At 41.8% G+C, this 15,437-nt stretch overlaps 2 protein-coding genes across 3 annotated transcripts; one reads left to right on the plus strand and one right to left on the minus strand.

Moving 5' to 3' along the window:
* Window positions 1–69: 69 nt before the first annotated feature.
* LOC306793757 (structural maintenance of chromosomes protein 6) lies at window positions 70–10,141 on the minus strand. Of its 2 annotated transcripts, none has more exons than XM_079291515.1 (27): window positions 10,076–10,141; window positions 9,601–9,742; window positions 9,274–9,403; window positions 8,534–8,639; window positions 8,099–8,235; window positions 7,511–7,572; window positions 7,307–7,387; window positions 7,114–7,215; window positions 6,613–6,732; window positions 6,069–6,167; window positions 5,720–5,866; window positions 5,409–5,497; window positions 5,142–5,306; window positions 4,553–4,731; window positions 4,117–4,318; window positions 3,849–3,963; window positions 3,527–3,687; window positions 3,203–3,338; window positions 2,927–3,007; window positions 2,589–2,759; window positions 2,341–2,478; window positions 1,766–1,911; window positions 1,462–1,587; window positions 1,151–1,256; window positions 821–973; window positions 605–702; window positions 70–386 (listed from the first exon to the last, which is right to left on the minus strand). In XM_079291515.1, the coding sequence occupies exons 2-27, from the start codon at window positions 9,724–9,726 to the stop codon at window positions 293–295; spliced, it is 3,270 nt and encodes a 1,089-aa protein (XP_079147641.1). In that variant the 5' UTR covers window positions 9,727–9,742; window positions 10,076–10,141; the 3' UTR covers window positions 70–292. The 2 variants fall into 2 exon arrangements, with proteins under 2 accessions (XP_079147641.1, XP_079147642.1); XM_079291516.1 differs by having other exon boundaries at window positions 10,080–10,103.
* Window positions 10,142–11,165: 1,024 nt separating this feature from the next.
* tmem18 (transmembrane protein 18) lies at window positions 11,166–12,596 on the plus strand. The gene is made up of 5 exons (XM_079290605.1): window positions 11,166–11,299; window positions 11,440–11,557; window positions 11,686–11,740; window positions 11,863–11,956; window positions 12,043–12,596. The coding sequence occupies exons 1-5, from the start codon at window positions 11,207–11,209 to the stop codon at window positions 12,139–12,141; spliced, it is 459 nt and encodes a 152-aa protein (XP_079146731.1). The 5' UTR covers window positions 11,166–11,206; the 3' UTR covers window positions 12,142–12,596.
* Window positions 12,597–15,437: the final 2,841 nt, after the last annotated feature.

Below are 15,437 nucleotides of genomic sequence, written 5' to 3' on the forward strand. Positions count from 1 at the left end.
GACTTGAGGTGGAAAATGTCCTGAACTATGCTTTGATGCATACAAAACACAAACACTGCATTTGTCTCTGAACTCGATTTGGTTTAATACATTTTAAATATTTCTTACAATAACGTACAAGTCTTCAACGTGCCTGTTTTCGAACCATTTAACAATTGGCAGGGGATCTAAAAACACTTGACTGTGCAGTAACCCCTGTAACGAAACATTAAACAGAACATTAAACAATATGTATCGCTTTTGGTCACTAAGAGAAGTAAACTTTCTTAAGACGGAAAGCAGAATAGCAACACTACTGCTCCTCGTCTTGACTTCTTTGTGTGTTGTTGTCGCGGTCTGGATCTTTGAGACGGAGGATGCGGATGATTTTACTCACTGGAAGAGAGCTGAAACAACAAAGAAGAAGAGCAACAAAGATGTGAGTGCTGTTACGGTGAAGTGGCTGATGCTCTTTCTCACAGAAACTAAGCAGCACATAAATCCACATGGCCTTACTCCCGAATGAATTACTTCATCACAGCTCATTTACTAAGAGAATATGCAGTAACTAAGTGAATAAATCACAACCGGGTGCTTTGATAAGCGAGGTTGTATCAGTGCATACCTCATGCTCTGTGGGGTCAGGAAGATGAACTGTCTGTAGCGTTGACCAGCAGCCACCTTCAGCATCATGTCCATTGATATTCTCCTGTTCACCATGTCCTAATTGAAGAAAAGAAAACCCTGCGAGTGAACTTTCTCCAAACCTTTCCTTCTCCCTCTTGATGCTCTTGTTCAGACACAACTTTCAATACATCAATAAAAAATGGTCTCTTATTACCATGTACACATCAAACTCGTCCAGACAGCGGAAAGGCGCCTCCGTGATGGCCCAAAGAGAGAGAACAAAGCAAACGGTGGAGAAGGAACGCTCGCCTCCGGACAGAGAGCGCATGTCACTCAGGTCAGCCTTGTTTCCCTGGCCCGGCTGCACCTTTAGAGGAATGGAGGAGAAATCAGTATCATTCCTCTTCACACCACCTGGCTAAAAACCTGTAGCAGCCATGTCTCTCGTGTTTTTAAGAGTAATGACAATCAATAAAAAAAAATCAACGCGTTTTCATTTAGACTTTTCCCCTGCTGCTATATCGTTTAGTTAGTTTGGTCTTACTGAGATGGAGAGGGTTTCATTCTTGTGGTCGAAGGCCATACTTCCACTGTATCCTCTCTGGGCCAGCATGCTATTAAAGTAGTATTTACAGCGGGCCGACAGGAACCTGCAGAGGAAAGGGACATATGCACATGGAAGGAAGAACATCAAGGAACACACAAAGAGACAAGTGTCATAACTAACATGTCCTGTTTTTGATTTTGCTAATCCATTAGATCGAAAAGAAATAATGTGAATTCATCAATGTTACATAAATGAAAGGGCTTTTGATTTTACGTCATTTTCCTGGACACAATTTGTTAACATCTCACCTCCTGAGCTCAGCATACGCCTGGAGTCTCTGGTTCATGACACTGTCGAGACTCTTGATGAAGCTGTTGAGGTACTTCATTTGCTGTGCCATGTTCTTGTAGTTCCCCACAGCCTCATGATACTGCCTAGACATGTGAAGGTGAGACAGACGAAGGTTTTTGTGTTAAAAAGAAGAAAAGATTTAATTTCATTCAAGACATTTGATAATAGTGTGAAGACGTACAACTAATGCTTACACTTATGTCATGACACTACAGTTCAATCACTACATTGTCACGTGATACCCTGGTCTAAGGAACGTACCTCACAACCTCCTCGCGGTCCCCCTGTTGTCCCTGCTGGGTCGTGATCTTCACCTTCAGACGGTTGATCTCACTGTCCAGACTCCGGGCTGTCCGTCGTACTTCTACGCGCTCTGGACAGATTTCCGCGGCCTTTGCCGCAGATGTCTGAACCGCAGGGTGAAACAAACTTTTGGTTTCTGAGACTCAAATCAGGCGGTACTAAAAATGTACACAATTTGTGTTTTAACCTCACAAAAACAAAGTACACTAAAGATTCACAATGCTCAAAAGAACCACAAATAAAACGTCAATGCTTTTGTCGGAACACATTTGACAAGTGTGCTCTGTGCATTAATGAAAGTTTTTCTCTGATTTCAAACTTTAAATTAAACACTATTACTTTTACTGAAAGCAGACAGCTCCCCCTCTCTATTCCCCTAAAATACAATTACTGCCTCGCAGTTGTATGCATAATGCCCCGGCCACAGCTATTGCGGCGTGCTGAAGCACAAATGCGAATGCTCGTTTCATCCATGACGCCCTGCGAGGGAGACCTCTGCGTCCAGTTGCCCCGTGTATCTCTGTTTGGCGCACCTGAAGTTCCTGCTCTTTGCTCTCCTGGTTGGCTTCAAGGGTCTGGATGTTGCGGAGATGGGCGCTGCGTTTCTCGTCGTAGTGTTTCTTGTGATGCCTGCACTTCATCACATCCTGATCCGCCTTACTCAGCTCCTCCTGTAGAAGGACGAGCACACCAAGAGCAACCACGTGAGCTTCACCTAGTATTCTGATGACGCTGATCGAAATCTTTCTTTTATCCCAATGACAAGACATCGATATATTACCTTGACCGGGTCTGCTTCCTCAGCGACAGTGTTGATCTGCTCTTTGTGCTGCTTGTACTCCTGCTCTGCCTCCTCATAGGAGGCCTTGGACTCAGCCATCTGAGCTCGGGCCTCATCGTACTCTGCACGCTTGGACGAGATCTTAGTGACAATCTCTTGAAGATCTTCCTCCTGTAGTAGAGTGGTGAGAGTGACATTTCACCTGAGGTGTCTGTGCTGATTGTTTGGAGATCATACATTTATGTGGGGCGTTTCCTTCAGTCAATATTCCATATTTTCTTTCCTCTGCGTGTCTACTGAGATGATTATTGTACTGCACTGATGTGTTCTGTACAAACCAGGGGATTGAGGTCCTCCGACTGAGGCTCTTCCATATTTTGTAGGTCTGTCAGCTCCAGCTGTAGCTTTGTGGCCGTGGCCTGGAACAAATACACAGATTCATTAAATATATCAGTGGAGAATACGAGACTTTTGATTTGGAAATTCCTTTTTTGATTGAGCAGTATTACATTCTTTCATGCCATGATCGGCCATAATGATCAGTTTGCCTGTCTGATACTAGAAAACATAAGGGCTGATCATTATGAATTGTGTGTTAACGGTAAAAGGGTTACTTTGGTCGTCCTCTGCTCCACTTGGGTTCTTCTCAGCAGCCCTTCGTTCTGTTTGATGTCATCATCGAGCTTGTTCATATGTTGCTGGAAGCGAGATGCCTGAGCTTCCTGGTTCTCCATCTCCCTCTGCAAGTGCCTGAGAGTAAAGAGAGGAACCAGCAGACAGAGAAGGTATTAAGATCAAAGCATCGCTTACAACTACTCCCTGTTGTGACATGTACGGTGTGTATGTTTCAAAAATTGAAGACAAACATACAACAAGCAAGATACGGTTTACATGAGACAAATAAAAGTCAAAGAGAGAGTATTGCTGCACACACACACCTGATCTCCTCCTCAACATCTCCCGAGAGGTAGTTGGCTCTGGTCTGCTCAGCAGCGTAACTCTTGTTATTGAAGATCTGATCTCCGTCCCTGGAGAAAGCCTGGTTACAGTACTGAGGAGGGTGTCCGGCCTGCATCACTCTCCGAGCATCTGTTCGATTCTACACCACGCATAAAGTGCACACGCAGCGTAAAAAACAAAACTCATGTCACTGCACCTAATACATTGTTCCCAAGATGTTTTACAGCTTAGTAGTCATTTACATCTAAAACAAATGATGCTGAGTGGGTAGTAACTTCAGCTACAGAGACAAGCAGTTACCTTAATGAGTAGAATGCTCTCAATCCCCCTTTGATCAATCAAGCAGTTGGCCACAACTGGGTCCTCAATTTCTAGAGCTTGAAGCACGGAGGGGTATTCAGGGTGATTGACGGCCCTGACAAGAAGACCAAAACCACCGTTGTTTAAGTGATACTTCATGCAAAATGTGTCCCTGAAGTAACACACTAAAAGTAAGCTGTGTAGATTTGATAACAGGTAACGCATTACCAAAACTGCACCAGCGTGTGAATGTTGTCCATGAGCTCACCTCGATCTTGTATCGTGGACTCTTGACAGAAAATTGCTGGTGATGATGGCAGGTCTCCGGCCAGTTGGGAACATTTTGGACATGAGGCCCTGCAGCACCTTCTCATCCTCGTGGTTATCACAAGTGAAGGCCTGCAGTTGCCCTTTAAGACAGACTTCGACAGACAAGGCTAACTCTGGGTCCTTCAGGCTAATGAGGTAACCTGTAGAGGGGAAGCAAGTTCGAGGAGCATTTTTCACAGATGTCACCTTTTGGCGTTTTTACAGGTTTTAAAGGAAGAATACATCTATATCACATATGTATCTTATTACACTGCCAGGCATGGTCACATTGGGTGTCTCACTATGCATGATTTTGTGATTCAATAGGGTGAGAAAGGAATCAGGCCTGGAACATACAAATGTTGACCAAAGCACAACTGGGCACCAAGTCTTACCCAGAGGTCCTCGAGGTTTGTGCTTTAACTGGCCCCTTCTGTGAGCTTCATGGATGGCTTGGAGGAGTGCAGGCATGTGCTCTCCAAAACGTCGCAGGCGATTCGACCGACTGCTCTCCATAGTCTGCAGGTTCCTTCTGTTGGCCTCAATGGACCTCTTGAGCACGTCCTGCTCTTTACTGAGGACAGAAGGGGGCGGGTGTTACAGTTTCAGATATTCCACTGCCGTATTTATGCAACAGACCAATTCATCTGTTTGTAATTGGGTTTATTTAGGACTGGCAGGGAGCTAATAATCTAAATTTCATTTTTCATTGGGGTTGTTCCACCCATCGATGTTTGAATGCCGAACTGCTGTAAGACTTATTCGGCCTATCTGGACTAAAATACCTGGGAATACCAAAATCTGTTGTATTTAGAATTAATCAGAAGCAATGACAGCACAGATATTTTCTTCTGGTCCAATAACAATAATACATTTATTCCAGCTCAACTTCAACTGTCAAGCACAGAGTGGGGTTTCCTGAGGGAGCCCTTTCTGATTCTGCGGACATTTATTTGTCGTCAAAGCCCAGTTTTAGTTCCCTACCCGATCTTTCCTTGCTCTTCCCTGGCACGGTTGCAGACATGCTGATACTGGTCAATCTGCTGGCCGAGAGTGGCGATCTGGTGACTCATGTTTTCGAGCTCGGCCTGTATCTGCTTCATACGCTCCGTCCTGGCCTGGCTTTCCGCTCCTGATGTCTGACTGATGCTACAGCAAATATTGGAAGGACGACAAAAAGCACAGGGGAGTCAACAACAAAATAAATACATGTATGAACACGGACTACATGAAAACAAAACGAGGTCGTACCTCAGCTTGAGATCATTTATCCTTGAGGACAGCTGAACCTTGTCCTTTTCCAGGTCCCTCAGGTTTGCCTTGAATCTGTGCACAGTGACCTAACTCACACACATAATTGGATATTAGAAACACTGGTCAGTTTCACAACAAGCATCACTATAATAACCTTAATTATATCTGACAAAATGAGCAGAAAGGAAGAGCCAATACACTGCTTTATATTGTGGAAGACGTATTCAATTCACATGCAGTACTTGTAATGTAAGTGACTGAACCAGTTGACTGTATTGTCTGGACCAACGCATCATCTGAACTCTGACCTCGCTAGACTTGAGAAGGGTATTTCGTCTCTGGGCCTCGGCCTTGAGCTCGGCACATTTGGGCTGTAGCTCCTGGACTTGCTGTGTGATCTCCTCCAAGTGTTCCTGGATCTGCCTGGATTTGCTCTCAGCATCCTCGACCTTATTCTGTATTAATACAGACACACAGATCAGAGAAGCAGCGGGGGGTTAAAGGTTAGAGGATAGAAGAGGCGCAGAAAAGTGCGCAGAAAAGTGCAAAGTCGTGGAGTAAGTTATCAAACGGAAATAGTTATTAAATTACTGGTGCTTCTAAAAACACAACACATACATAGAGTTTATGGAGAACACTAAAAAAAAAGTTGAATACCTTCCATTCAGCCACCTTCTCATCATATTTCTCTGTCGAGTGTCTGTCTGCCTGCAGCTTCTCTTTCATTGGCTCCAACTCCTTCTCCATCTCAATCACCTGCAACATGTGAGGCTGCTTTCACATCAGAGTACACTTGACTCCTGGTTGTTTGATTAGTGTGAACACTGTGTAACATACTTGGGCATGTGATCTCGGGCACGGTTCAGGTAAGTAGTTTAATGTTAGCGTAATGGTCTGATCTATGATATTCTCATGACAACTTGCAGGAAATATACGTGGATCTTATTGTGACATGCGTTTAAGATGCCTGCTAGAGGTGAAGAGATGGTCCGGTAGCTAACAACAAACGCATGGCCGTGGCAAGCTACGAGGTCACAGAGGTGCGGAGCTCGTAATTATTCCCTTAAAAGCTTAACGCGGCTCTGCAACTGAATGATCTTAAAGCAGTTACTGCACTAACCTGTTTTCATAGGAACATGGGGGAGTGGATGGAGGATGAAATTCAAAATTGGGATAAGAAATAGGAGATAAATGATCTCACCAAAGCCCAAGCCATTTGCTTCTGCAAGTCCTCCAGTTTGGTGTGCATTTCATCCAAAGATGCCATGTTCCTGTAACAGTCCTCTTTCTCCACGGATTTCCGCTTCAAGTCTTTCAAGCACTGAAACGGGAAAGTAATGACTGTGTATGGTCGTATAAAACATGGTTAAAAAAGAGGACTAGCTATGCTATCAAAGGATTAAACATTGTATCTATTTCAAGCCTTTAAATTGATTAACAGTATAGTTCTGCATCAACATAATTAATCCTGCAATAACGTGATATTTTTTGGCCACATGGGGGCAGTAGAAACATTATCATATTTTGCCTTTAAGCAAACAGTTGCTTATTACCGAGCAACATCATCATTCATTTGGAGTCGTCTTTGTATTCACACGGTGAACCTCCAGGTCCACTAGTCACTCTCTCATAGCTCGGTTTTTGTAAAATATTGGTTTATAGCTGCTTACAAAATGAACATGTCAGCCAAACGGATTCTTACTTCACCGTGTTGCCCAACTTTATCCTCTGTGACGTGTTTGGTGGTTTTGATGTAAACAAAGTCCTCTCTCATCTGCTCCAGCTGGGTAGCTTTCATAAAAAACTGTAAGAGGAATAAAATTATAAATCACAGTTAAAGTTCACAAAAACAAAAGAGAAAACATTCTTCTTTAAATGTGTTTGAATACAATCACCTTATATTTGTCCCCCTCTCCTTTGGAGTGGAGGAAGTATTTGCTCATCTCTTGAGTGAGGACTGACACGGGATTGTTTACCTTTGGCGGAAAGGTGATAATGACGTCCTCAGACCAATACAACAGGTTTATATCACAGGATTACATTTAGTCGTGATGGAGATTAAACATCATTGTAATGTATGTGATATGCATAGCTCATACCTGTATGTTAAAATTGTCCAGGATAGACAACAGCTCTTCCTTTTTGGTTGAGACAAGTTGACCTATAAGAGGAAAAAAAGATGTTTCTGTTAATCGCTAATAACATAGATTCTATAACATAGATTCACGCAGCTATCAGAAGTAGTGATTTGCATACTAATATTGTTAAACTTTCCTTTCCCCTCTTGCTTTATGCTGATTTTTGTCGTCATTGTGAACAGGAATACATTCATCATTGTTTAATCATTATCGATCGATATGAAAATTCCCTGAGCCTCACGCGACAAGAACAAATTGCTATATTTTACTATAATGTCCAGACATGGAAAAGCAGCAGATTTTCACATGTAAAAGACTGGAGCCACCAGTTGTTTACTTAAATGATGAATGAATTACCAAAATAGCTGCCAAAAAACGTGGTTGACGTATTGTTTCAGGTTTCAACCATAAATGTTTTAAAGTGTTTAACATTTAGAATGACTACTTAAATGTTATATATTGTTGTGGAAGCACAGTGTAGTCGTACTTTTACCAAAAATACTTGGGGGAAAAAAAAAGAAGAGAAATGTATAGCTCTTCAGTCTATACCTGATTTGCTCCTCAGCTTATAGGTTCTCAGCCCCTCACGTGTGATTCTCAGGTCTACAATGATGGCTGGACCATACACCTCCGGTTTGTACGCATCCCTTCCTTTGTTACGCAGCGTGATCGATACATCAGCAGAGCTGAGGAAAGAGTAACACGCATTAAATCTATAGCGATGACAAAAATGCAACTTTTAACACAAAAGATATTTGAGAATCCCACTCTCTCATAGTGAAAAGACAATGGATACTTTTACACCTTTGTAGCTCTAGCAAGCAAAGAATGCACCAGAATGTCTTTTAAGGTGAAGAGTAAGAAGAACTTGAAGGACAACATTCCATGAATGTTGTCCTTCAAGTCCCCTACAGACACTTGAAGGCAACAACAACCTGCATGTCAAAAAGGATGTACATTACATGATGTGGTGCAAGGTCTAACCTTTCTCCTTCCTTCACAAAACCCTTGAGGGATAATCCTCTGTTTGTGGCATGTGCGTTCCCGCCTAAGGCCACTATGAGAGCCGTCAGAACGGCACTCTTTCCACCTGTAAAACAAGCAGTTAGTGCACAGAAAACACTCAAATAACCAAAAGAACGAAATGAAAGACAAGGAGGACAAAAAATAGACAGTTAACTTAGCAATAGAGTAACATAAATACATGATTTAGGTTGAAGCCATTACACAGATCCAACTTTGGGCAAACGAGATGATTCATGATAAATGCACTTGCACAACTTAAAAAGTACAGACATAAAAAATCTGAGCACTGATCACATAAAATAATGACACGTGTGATTGTCATGACAGCTACAGAGCAGCACATGTTGAATGCATAGTATGAAGAAAGAAATACTGAACACTAACAGAAATAAAAGCTAAATCCACAAAAAATATGTAATTGCTTATTGTAGCTCGGTGTGGAGTTGAGGGAACCAAAATGAGTGTGGACGGATGATCAAGATGGGCTGATTTCAGATGTGTTGGTGCGTTTTTTTCTCTGTACATGTGGTTTTTAAGTGAGGTGTTTAATTATAGGACATCAAAAGTTTAGGTTAGGGTGAATTTAGGGCTTTGCCATAGTTCAAGACCTTCAGAAAACCTGGCTTCTGAAATGGGAAACAAGGATGCATCTTCATTCAGTTCAGTTAAACGTCTATTAGCCTAACTGCTGCACTCACTTCCATTGTTGCCGACCACAAAGTTGACATTGGAACCAAAAGTGAAGGGGCCAAGGAGAGAGTGACACATGAAGTTCTTCAGTGTGATGGACTCCACGATCCCTGCATCGCTCACCACCTCACCGGCACCCTGCACCCAAACGCAGGTGAACCGTGCATGTCATTTCACGTTTACAATAGTAATATATAGAAACGCTACTCGATAGGTGTCTTTACATGTTCTATCATTCTCAGAGAATCTGTTAAGACAAGACAGAGTAAAAGGGGAAATAGATGAGAATGTCCCTGCAGCAACAGGATGTTTCAGATACATTTGACAGCACATACCTGTCCATTCTGTAGTGGATCTTCCTCGTCAACATCTTCATCGTCTTCCTCCTCCTCCGCAGCAGCAGCAGGTCTGGCCCGTTTTTTGGAGTTGTCACTGACAGAGCTGCTTTTCCTTTTCGGCATGGTCACCTATCTTTACCTTTATAGGTAGAAACGAAACTGAAAGTTCGTAGTTTAAACCGCAGCTCTTGTTCTCCAGCTTAAATGCTAGTTGTTGGTTTGTGTGTCTTTCGCAAACCGACAGGGGGAACAGTGGCCGCAGGCTAACGTTAAACGAAAACGAAAGTAACGTTAACGTTACATCAGGTTGGCTGTTACAAACTAACGTTAGCTTAGCTGGCTAACTGACGCTACATGCTAAACAATTAACAACTATTCAGCCAGCGAACAGCGGAGTGTGTTGTGGTTTAGTTTGCGTCGTTGTAAGAATTAGCAAAGGACTGGCATGCTAGTTTATGGAGTGACTGCTTACCTACCGTAGTGAGAGGCAGCTGTACACAACACAGGCTGGTGGGGACTGGAGGAGGGTGGACCATGGGTCGACTGATCAAATTCGCGCCCAGTATTTCCGGGATAATCTCGCGTGGTTACACGAGTTCACGAGAACACAAAATACTTTTGCGTCATACACATCAGACACCTATGATCATCGTACACGGTGCTTTAACTATCATTAACAGTCGTACGTCACTGCAACTTGTGAAAGACAAGAACGCTCTAAAATAATGTATTTACTTGATAGCTTTAAGTTCATTTGAGATAGCCCTGCTGTTGTTATTGTTTTGGATTCCTTTTATTTGTATATACTTTGTGTTTGATTTGATTTTGATCTTGGCAGAAGTATTTTTTTTTTTGATAGAGTCATGTAAAGAGGTATTAGTTATTTTGTCCCAAAAAAATCCTAAATCAGAATCAGCTTTATTGGCCATGTATGCGTACTCCGGTTTTCACATTGCTCTCAACGTACAGAAATAAACAAGAAAAATATATTTAAAAAAAGAAGGACAATAAAGACATCAAACTGAGAAACTAAGCACGAACATTTAACTACTATGTACAATATAAATTATAAATAATAAAGTGGCAAACGACTGAAAACAATTGAATTGTGCTTAGAGCGCAGTCTGGAGTCTTTTTGGTAAAACATAAGCAACATAGCCTACAAGTGTGTAGAGTTGAAAGAAAACGTGAATACAGCATCTCTTCCTTAAATGCCACAGACACCCAGTTTGTAATAGATAGATATAGATAGATAGATACTTTATTCATCCCGCAAGGGGAAATTTGTTCGCAGCAAAAAATATATAACACTACAAATATCTAAATACTGCAGTATTTTCAGGAGTGGGCTACTGAGCACATTCACTAGGGATTGATGTTTAAGGACGGCTCGCCTGGAAAAACGGCTTAAAAGATTATGAATACTGAGCATAGACTGTATTAGAAGTGAGAATAAACCCGAGGGTGGGCGCATGTAACGTGGATTAGACTGCCGTAAAACCTCAACGAAGAAGAAGTCGCCTCTATGACGTAATTGTACTGCGACAAACTGCCTGGACTTGTTTACAGAAGAAGCTTTAGGCTGAGCAGGGTTTTTGTGAAAATGACGGACCAAAAAGCAGAGAACATTAGCTCTATCCCCATCGATGAGTTCAGCAATTTAAGAATCACATCCATATGGACGTTTCTCATGTCTGTAAGTTACATTGTATTATTTCCTATGAGTAAACGTTATGGTCATAGCTATCCCTGCTAATAGACAGGTTACCTTTAAACCATCCACTTTTATATCTCGATGACCGCTGCCCAATGTGTGCTTTTATTTACTGTTCTCAGGTGCAGTGGTCGGAGCCCTGGCTCATCGGGCTGTTGGTGTTTCATGTCGTGTGTTTGTTTCTGACCGTGGTGACGTGCAGATACTACAGAGCGCAGATTTGTCACTTCCTGCTCATGGGTAAGTGAATAAAAGAGAACTTAGCAGTGTGTGTGTGTTACCAGTAAAGACTGTAAACCGTGTTGGATTCGTTTAACAAGAGTATACAGCTGTATTGTTTACTGACTGACATGATCTCTACGTTACAGTTGGCCTGGTGTACAGTGCTGAATATTTAAATGAGCTGGCAGCCATGAACTGGAGGTAAGACAATTGTTCAGCTACTTTCATGTGGTAGATAATATGTATGTAGAGGCTCTGTTGTTCAAAAACAGTACACATTCAGTCATTAAGAAGATTTCATGAAGCGTAATTATTTTTTGCAGGTCCTTCTCTAATTTCCAGTACTTTGATTCCAAGGGCATGTTCATATCTTTGGTGTACTCAATTCCTCTTCTGCTGAATACAGTCATAATTGTGGTAAGCTTTATTGTGCATCCTCAACCTCCAAGTAAAATGTTAAAAATGCAACACGATACGTGAGTGTTTGTGTTGTGCGTTGACAGATGGTGTGGGTGTACAGGACATTTTACACTATGACTGAGCTGAAGACACTCCAGCTCAAGCGAAAGGCCCGCAGAGAGATGAGAGAGAAGAATGACTGATGTCTCTCCTTATGTCCAAATGGGCTCCATTTGGAGGTGTTAAGAATCAGTCTCTGCCATGCTCATCCTGACGTTTGGAGGAAGAAGACAGATTCCTTCTTGTGACCATAAATAGATTGTTCGTTGATGTCGGTCAGGTCTGGTTCTGGTAACGACTGTTGAAAAAATGCCGGCGAAATACTGTACACTCTGATATTCGAGGACCAAAGGACATTTACTGCTTTGTAATAATGTTGTTTTAAAGTTGTTGACATGCACAAAGAAAGATAAAGGGTTTTTGAATGACTTGTATGTAACTGTTGATTTGCAGCTCTTAAGTTAGATTTAAGCACCCATTTTCAAGAAAGGCTAGTGTTCAGGCTCAACATACAAATCTGCTGTTATGAATTATTATGAATCCAAATTATTGATTGGATTATCTTTGAATCAAATCTGCCAATGTTGTGGCTCAACTCCTCCAGAATCGACATTTTATCGACATTTTATGTTGAGAAAGTTTTGAATTACCAAACACTAAGTAAAGCAAAAATACTGTACATTATATAATTCAAATCGGGTACAAATACACAAATGCCAGAATATACACTGAAACTGCTACACAGTATGTCTGGAAAAAGTCAAGTTCAGTCATCCACATTAGGAAAGGTGTCCGCTTATGTCTGAACACACTGCAGCAAAATGTACAGGTTAAAACTGAAACCTCTTTATGGTTTCAGTGAAGGCCTGAGGATGTTGTTGCACCACTAGAGAGCAGTATAAACTAGATAACATGAGACAGGTCCTGGTGGCCATAAGACATGTCCCTATGGAGACTTTTTCCTCAACTCACACTGTCTCTAAATGCATCCGATATACTGTATGTGGGTGTTAATTTCTGCATTCTACTGTCAGGACCCATTAAGTGTGGCCATGTCATGGGAAGTTATTAGATGACGGGGAGGAAAATAAATGGATGTGTTGTAATGGTGCAGGTGGTGTGTGCGTGCATGCGTGTGGCGATGTGTCAAGGCTCCATCTCTCGTGTAGGACACGCATGTATTGCCCGTGAGATGCCTGCTTTATGTTACCACTTTATTAGGTAGATCTCAACTAATGCAACCAGCTCAACTTATCTTGGCACTTGAGTCATGTCTAAATTAATAAGTATTAAAGCACCCAGACAAGTTCAGAAGTTTCTCTGTGAAACAAAAGATTGGAGTGGACACGACACTCTGAAATAAGTTGCAGCCAAAACCACTAGTTGATGTATCTCAGACATGGCTGCTGTCCTCTGGTTTGACATGTAAAATAGTACATTGCACAACATCCAGTCAGCTGCAGTCCTTTGGGGGAAAACACTGTGGATGAAAGAAGCTCACACCTGTGAGAAAGAGAGTGACCATAGTGTTCAGGCTGAAAGGTAAACAGAACAGCATGCGTGACAAAGATCGGGAAACGACGCCTTGAAGTGCATCTTAGAACAAACAACCCATTGAACCGGGAGGCAGATGAGCTGCGAGATCCATCCAACTAGAACAAGTAGATGAAGTCTGATTGGGCAATTAATAATCAAGTTGGTCAACTGACAAGTGAAAAAACAAGTAAACCATCAATAAAACAGATAAAGTTGTCAATGAATGTTGTGGACTGAGGCTGGTTATTGCATTCGGAATGTTACACCAGAGCTGTAAGAAACATTTTGAGATCCTTGCCCAGAAACTGACATGCTCATCAAAGATGAATCATGTCATGTCGTGTGAGCTGAAGCTGAGGTTCCCACAAGTCTTGTGCAGTCAAAACTTTACAGATGGGGAACTGTGGCATACAGAGTTATAGATGTTACATATATTAGTAGTGTCTCATCTGTACAAATTTAATCAATTGAGTTGTATTTGTCACATGTAAAATGTAATCCCACCAGTTCCTGCAATAATGCGCATGGGGAGAGAAGGGTTGTAAATATTGTCTAGGCAGGATCGAGCACCGCCTATGTTCAAAAGAACCACTCTTTGCAGGGTTTTGCAGTCTAGTGTGGTGCTGACTCTGTAGCAGGCGGTGATGGTGCAGGAGTAGAAATTCCTCAGTATTTAAATGGTTCCCAAATATCCTCGAGCGTCTCAGGTGAAACAGTCTCTGCCTTGTCTTTTTCTCGACTGAGTCAGTATGTAGCGCCCAGTTCAGGCCCTTAGCGACGCGAACACCAAGGTTCTTGAAGCTGTTTATCCTCTCCGCTGAGGACTCACTGATATTAATAGTTCCTTCCCTTCTTCGAGCTGCACATAATCTGTTAAATTCCCTCAAATGACGTCAGGTGACGCAATAAACAAATGTATGTAGAAGTTTTATGTATGAAAAGCATTTCAACTATTCACCTGCACGTCATCCTCACAACTCACAATTGTCTGGCGTGGATCCACAGAACTTACTTGAAATGAAATGACAGTGAGTGAAGCTAAACCAAAACGTGATTTTTCTTTTACTCCATTTTAGAGAAGGTGAATAGGCAGATGTTGTATTGGCCAGAAACAATCGTGCACTTTGAGTTTACATCTCCAGCACAGGAAGGAAATGAGCTCAAATTATGTTTTTGCTGTCTGCCACAATGTTCTCTCTCACTATTTCTATACAGTTTATGTTGGCTGCTGCTGTGGTGCTCAACATCTGTGGTACTGGTGAAGTTGTTTGGCAGGACTCTGTGTTTATTACAATGTTATGCTAACAAGAGCATTTTTAACCTCTTTTCCATAAATATTCTACCGGTTGTAAAAAATCCCTTCTTGCACAGCAGCAGAGCATAAATAAAGATGAACTTATAGCATTTTTCTCTTCCATACCAAGTCTAAATAGATTATACAGTGTTAGCAACAAACAACAAAAGTTTCACTGTGCCAAAAGCTTTTTTTACATGAGATTTGAGATGAAAATATCATAATTAAAAAGGAAGTCGATTATTTTACCAGCCGCAATAGTGTGTGGCTGGACTCGTTTCATACCCACAGGTGTGTAGTTTGGATACAACGTGGCTGGTGTGATCAGCACCAAAACAGCAGACGCACTGAGTCACCAGCTGGTGAACATATAGTGACTCAAGAACCAGAGATTTTCCTCAGGAGTTGTTAGAGACCAAAGACTGAGCTGAAAGAGAGTGAATACTTACATTTTGTCAGGTGACCACAAACATGGACAACAAATGAATTATACAACACAATAGTGTTATGTTACCTTGACATATTGTAGGGAAGGTGTTGCAATTTGCCAAAAATATTAACACTGGAGAAGGACTTTAACACAAAAAATAAAATAATAACGTGCAACTC

The sequence above is a fragment of the Melanostigma gelatinosum genome, assembly GCF_949748355.1.
Source record: "Melanostigma gelatinosum genome assembly, chromosome: 19".
Taxonomy (NCBI): domain Eukaryota; kingdom Metazoa; phylum Chordata; class Actinopteri; order Perciformes; family Zoarcidae; genus Melanostigma; species Melanostigma gelatinosum.

What these genes read in the sequence shown, in the direction of transcription:
- LOC306793757 (XM_079291515.1), bottom strand. Translation starts at nt 9,726, where the DNA reads ATGCCGAAAAGGAAAAGCAGCTCTGTCAGTGACAACTCCAAAAAACGG. An exon ending in GCAAAGAGCAGGAACTTCAG is followed by an intron (nt 1,912 to 2,340) that starts GTGCGCCAAACA and finishes CCTGCGGTTCAG; the next exon opens with ACATCTGCGGCAAAGGCCGC. An exon ending in ATGAAACCCTCTCCATCTCA is followed by an intron (nt 974 to 1,150) that starts GTAAGACCAAAC and finishes ATTCCTCTAAAG; the next exon opens with GTGCAGCCGGGCCAGGGAAA.
- tmem18 (XM_079290605.1), top strand. Translation starts at nt 11,207, where the DNA reads ATGACGGACCAAAAAGCAGAGAACATTAGCTCTATCCCCATCGATGAG. An exon ending in CTGGCAGCCATGAACTGGAG is followed by an intron (nt 11,741 to 11,862) that starts GTAAGACAATTG and finishes TATTTTTTGCAG; the next exon opens with GTCCTTCTCTAATTTCCAGT. An exon ending in TGAATACAGTCATAATTGTG is followed by an intron (nt 11,957 to 12,042) that starts GTAAGCTTTATT and finishes GTGCGTTGACAG; the next exon opens with ATGGTGTGGGTGTACAGGAC.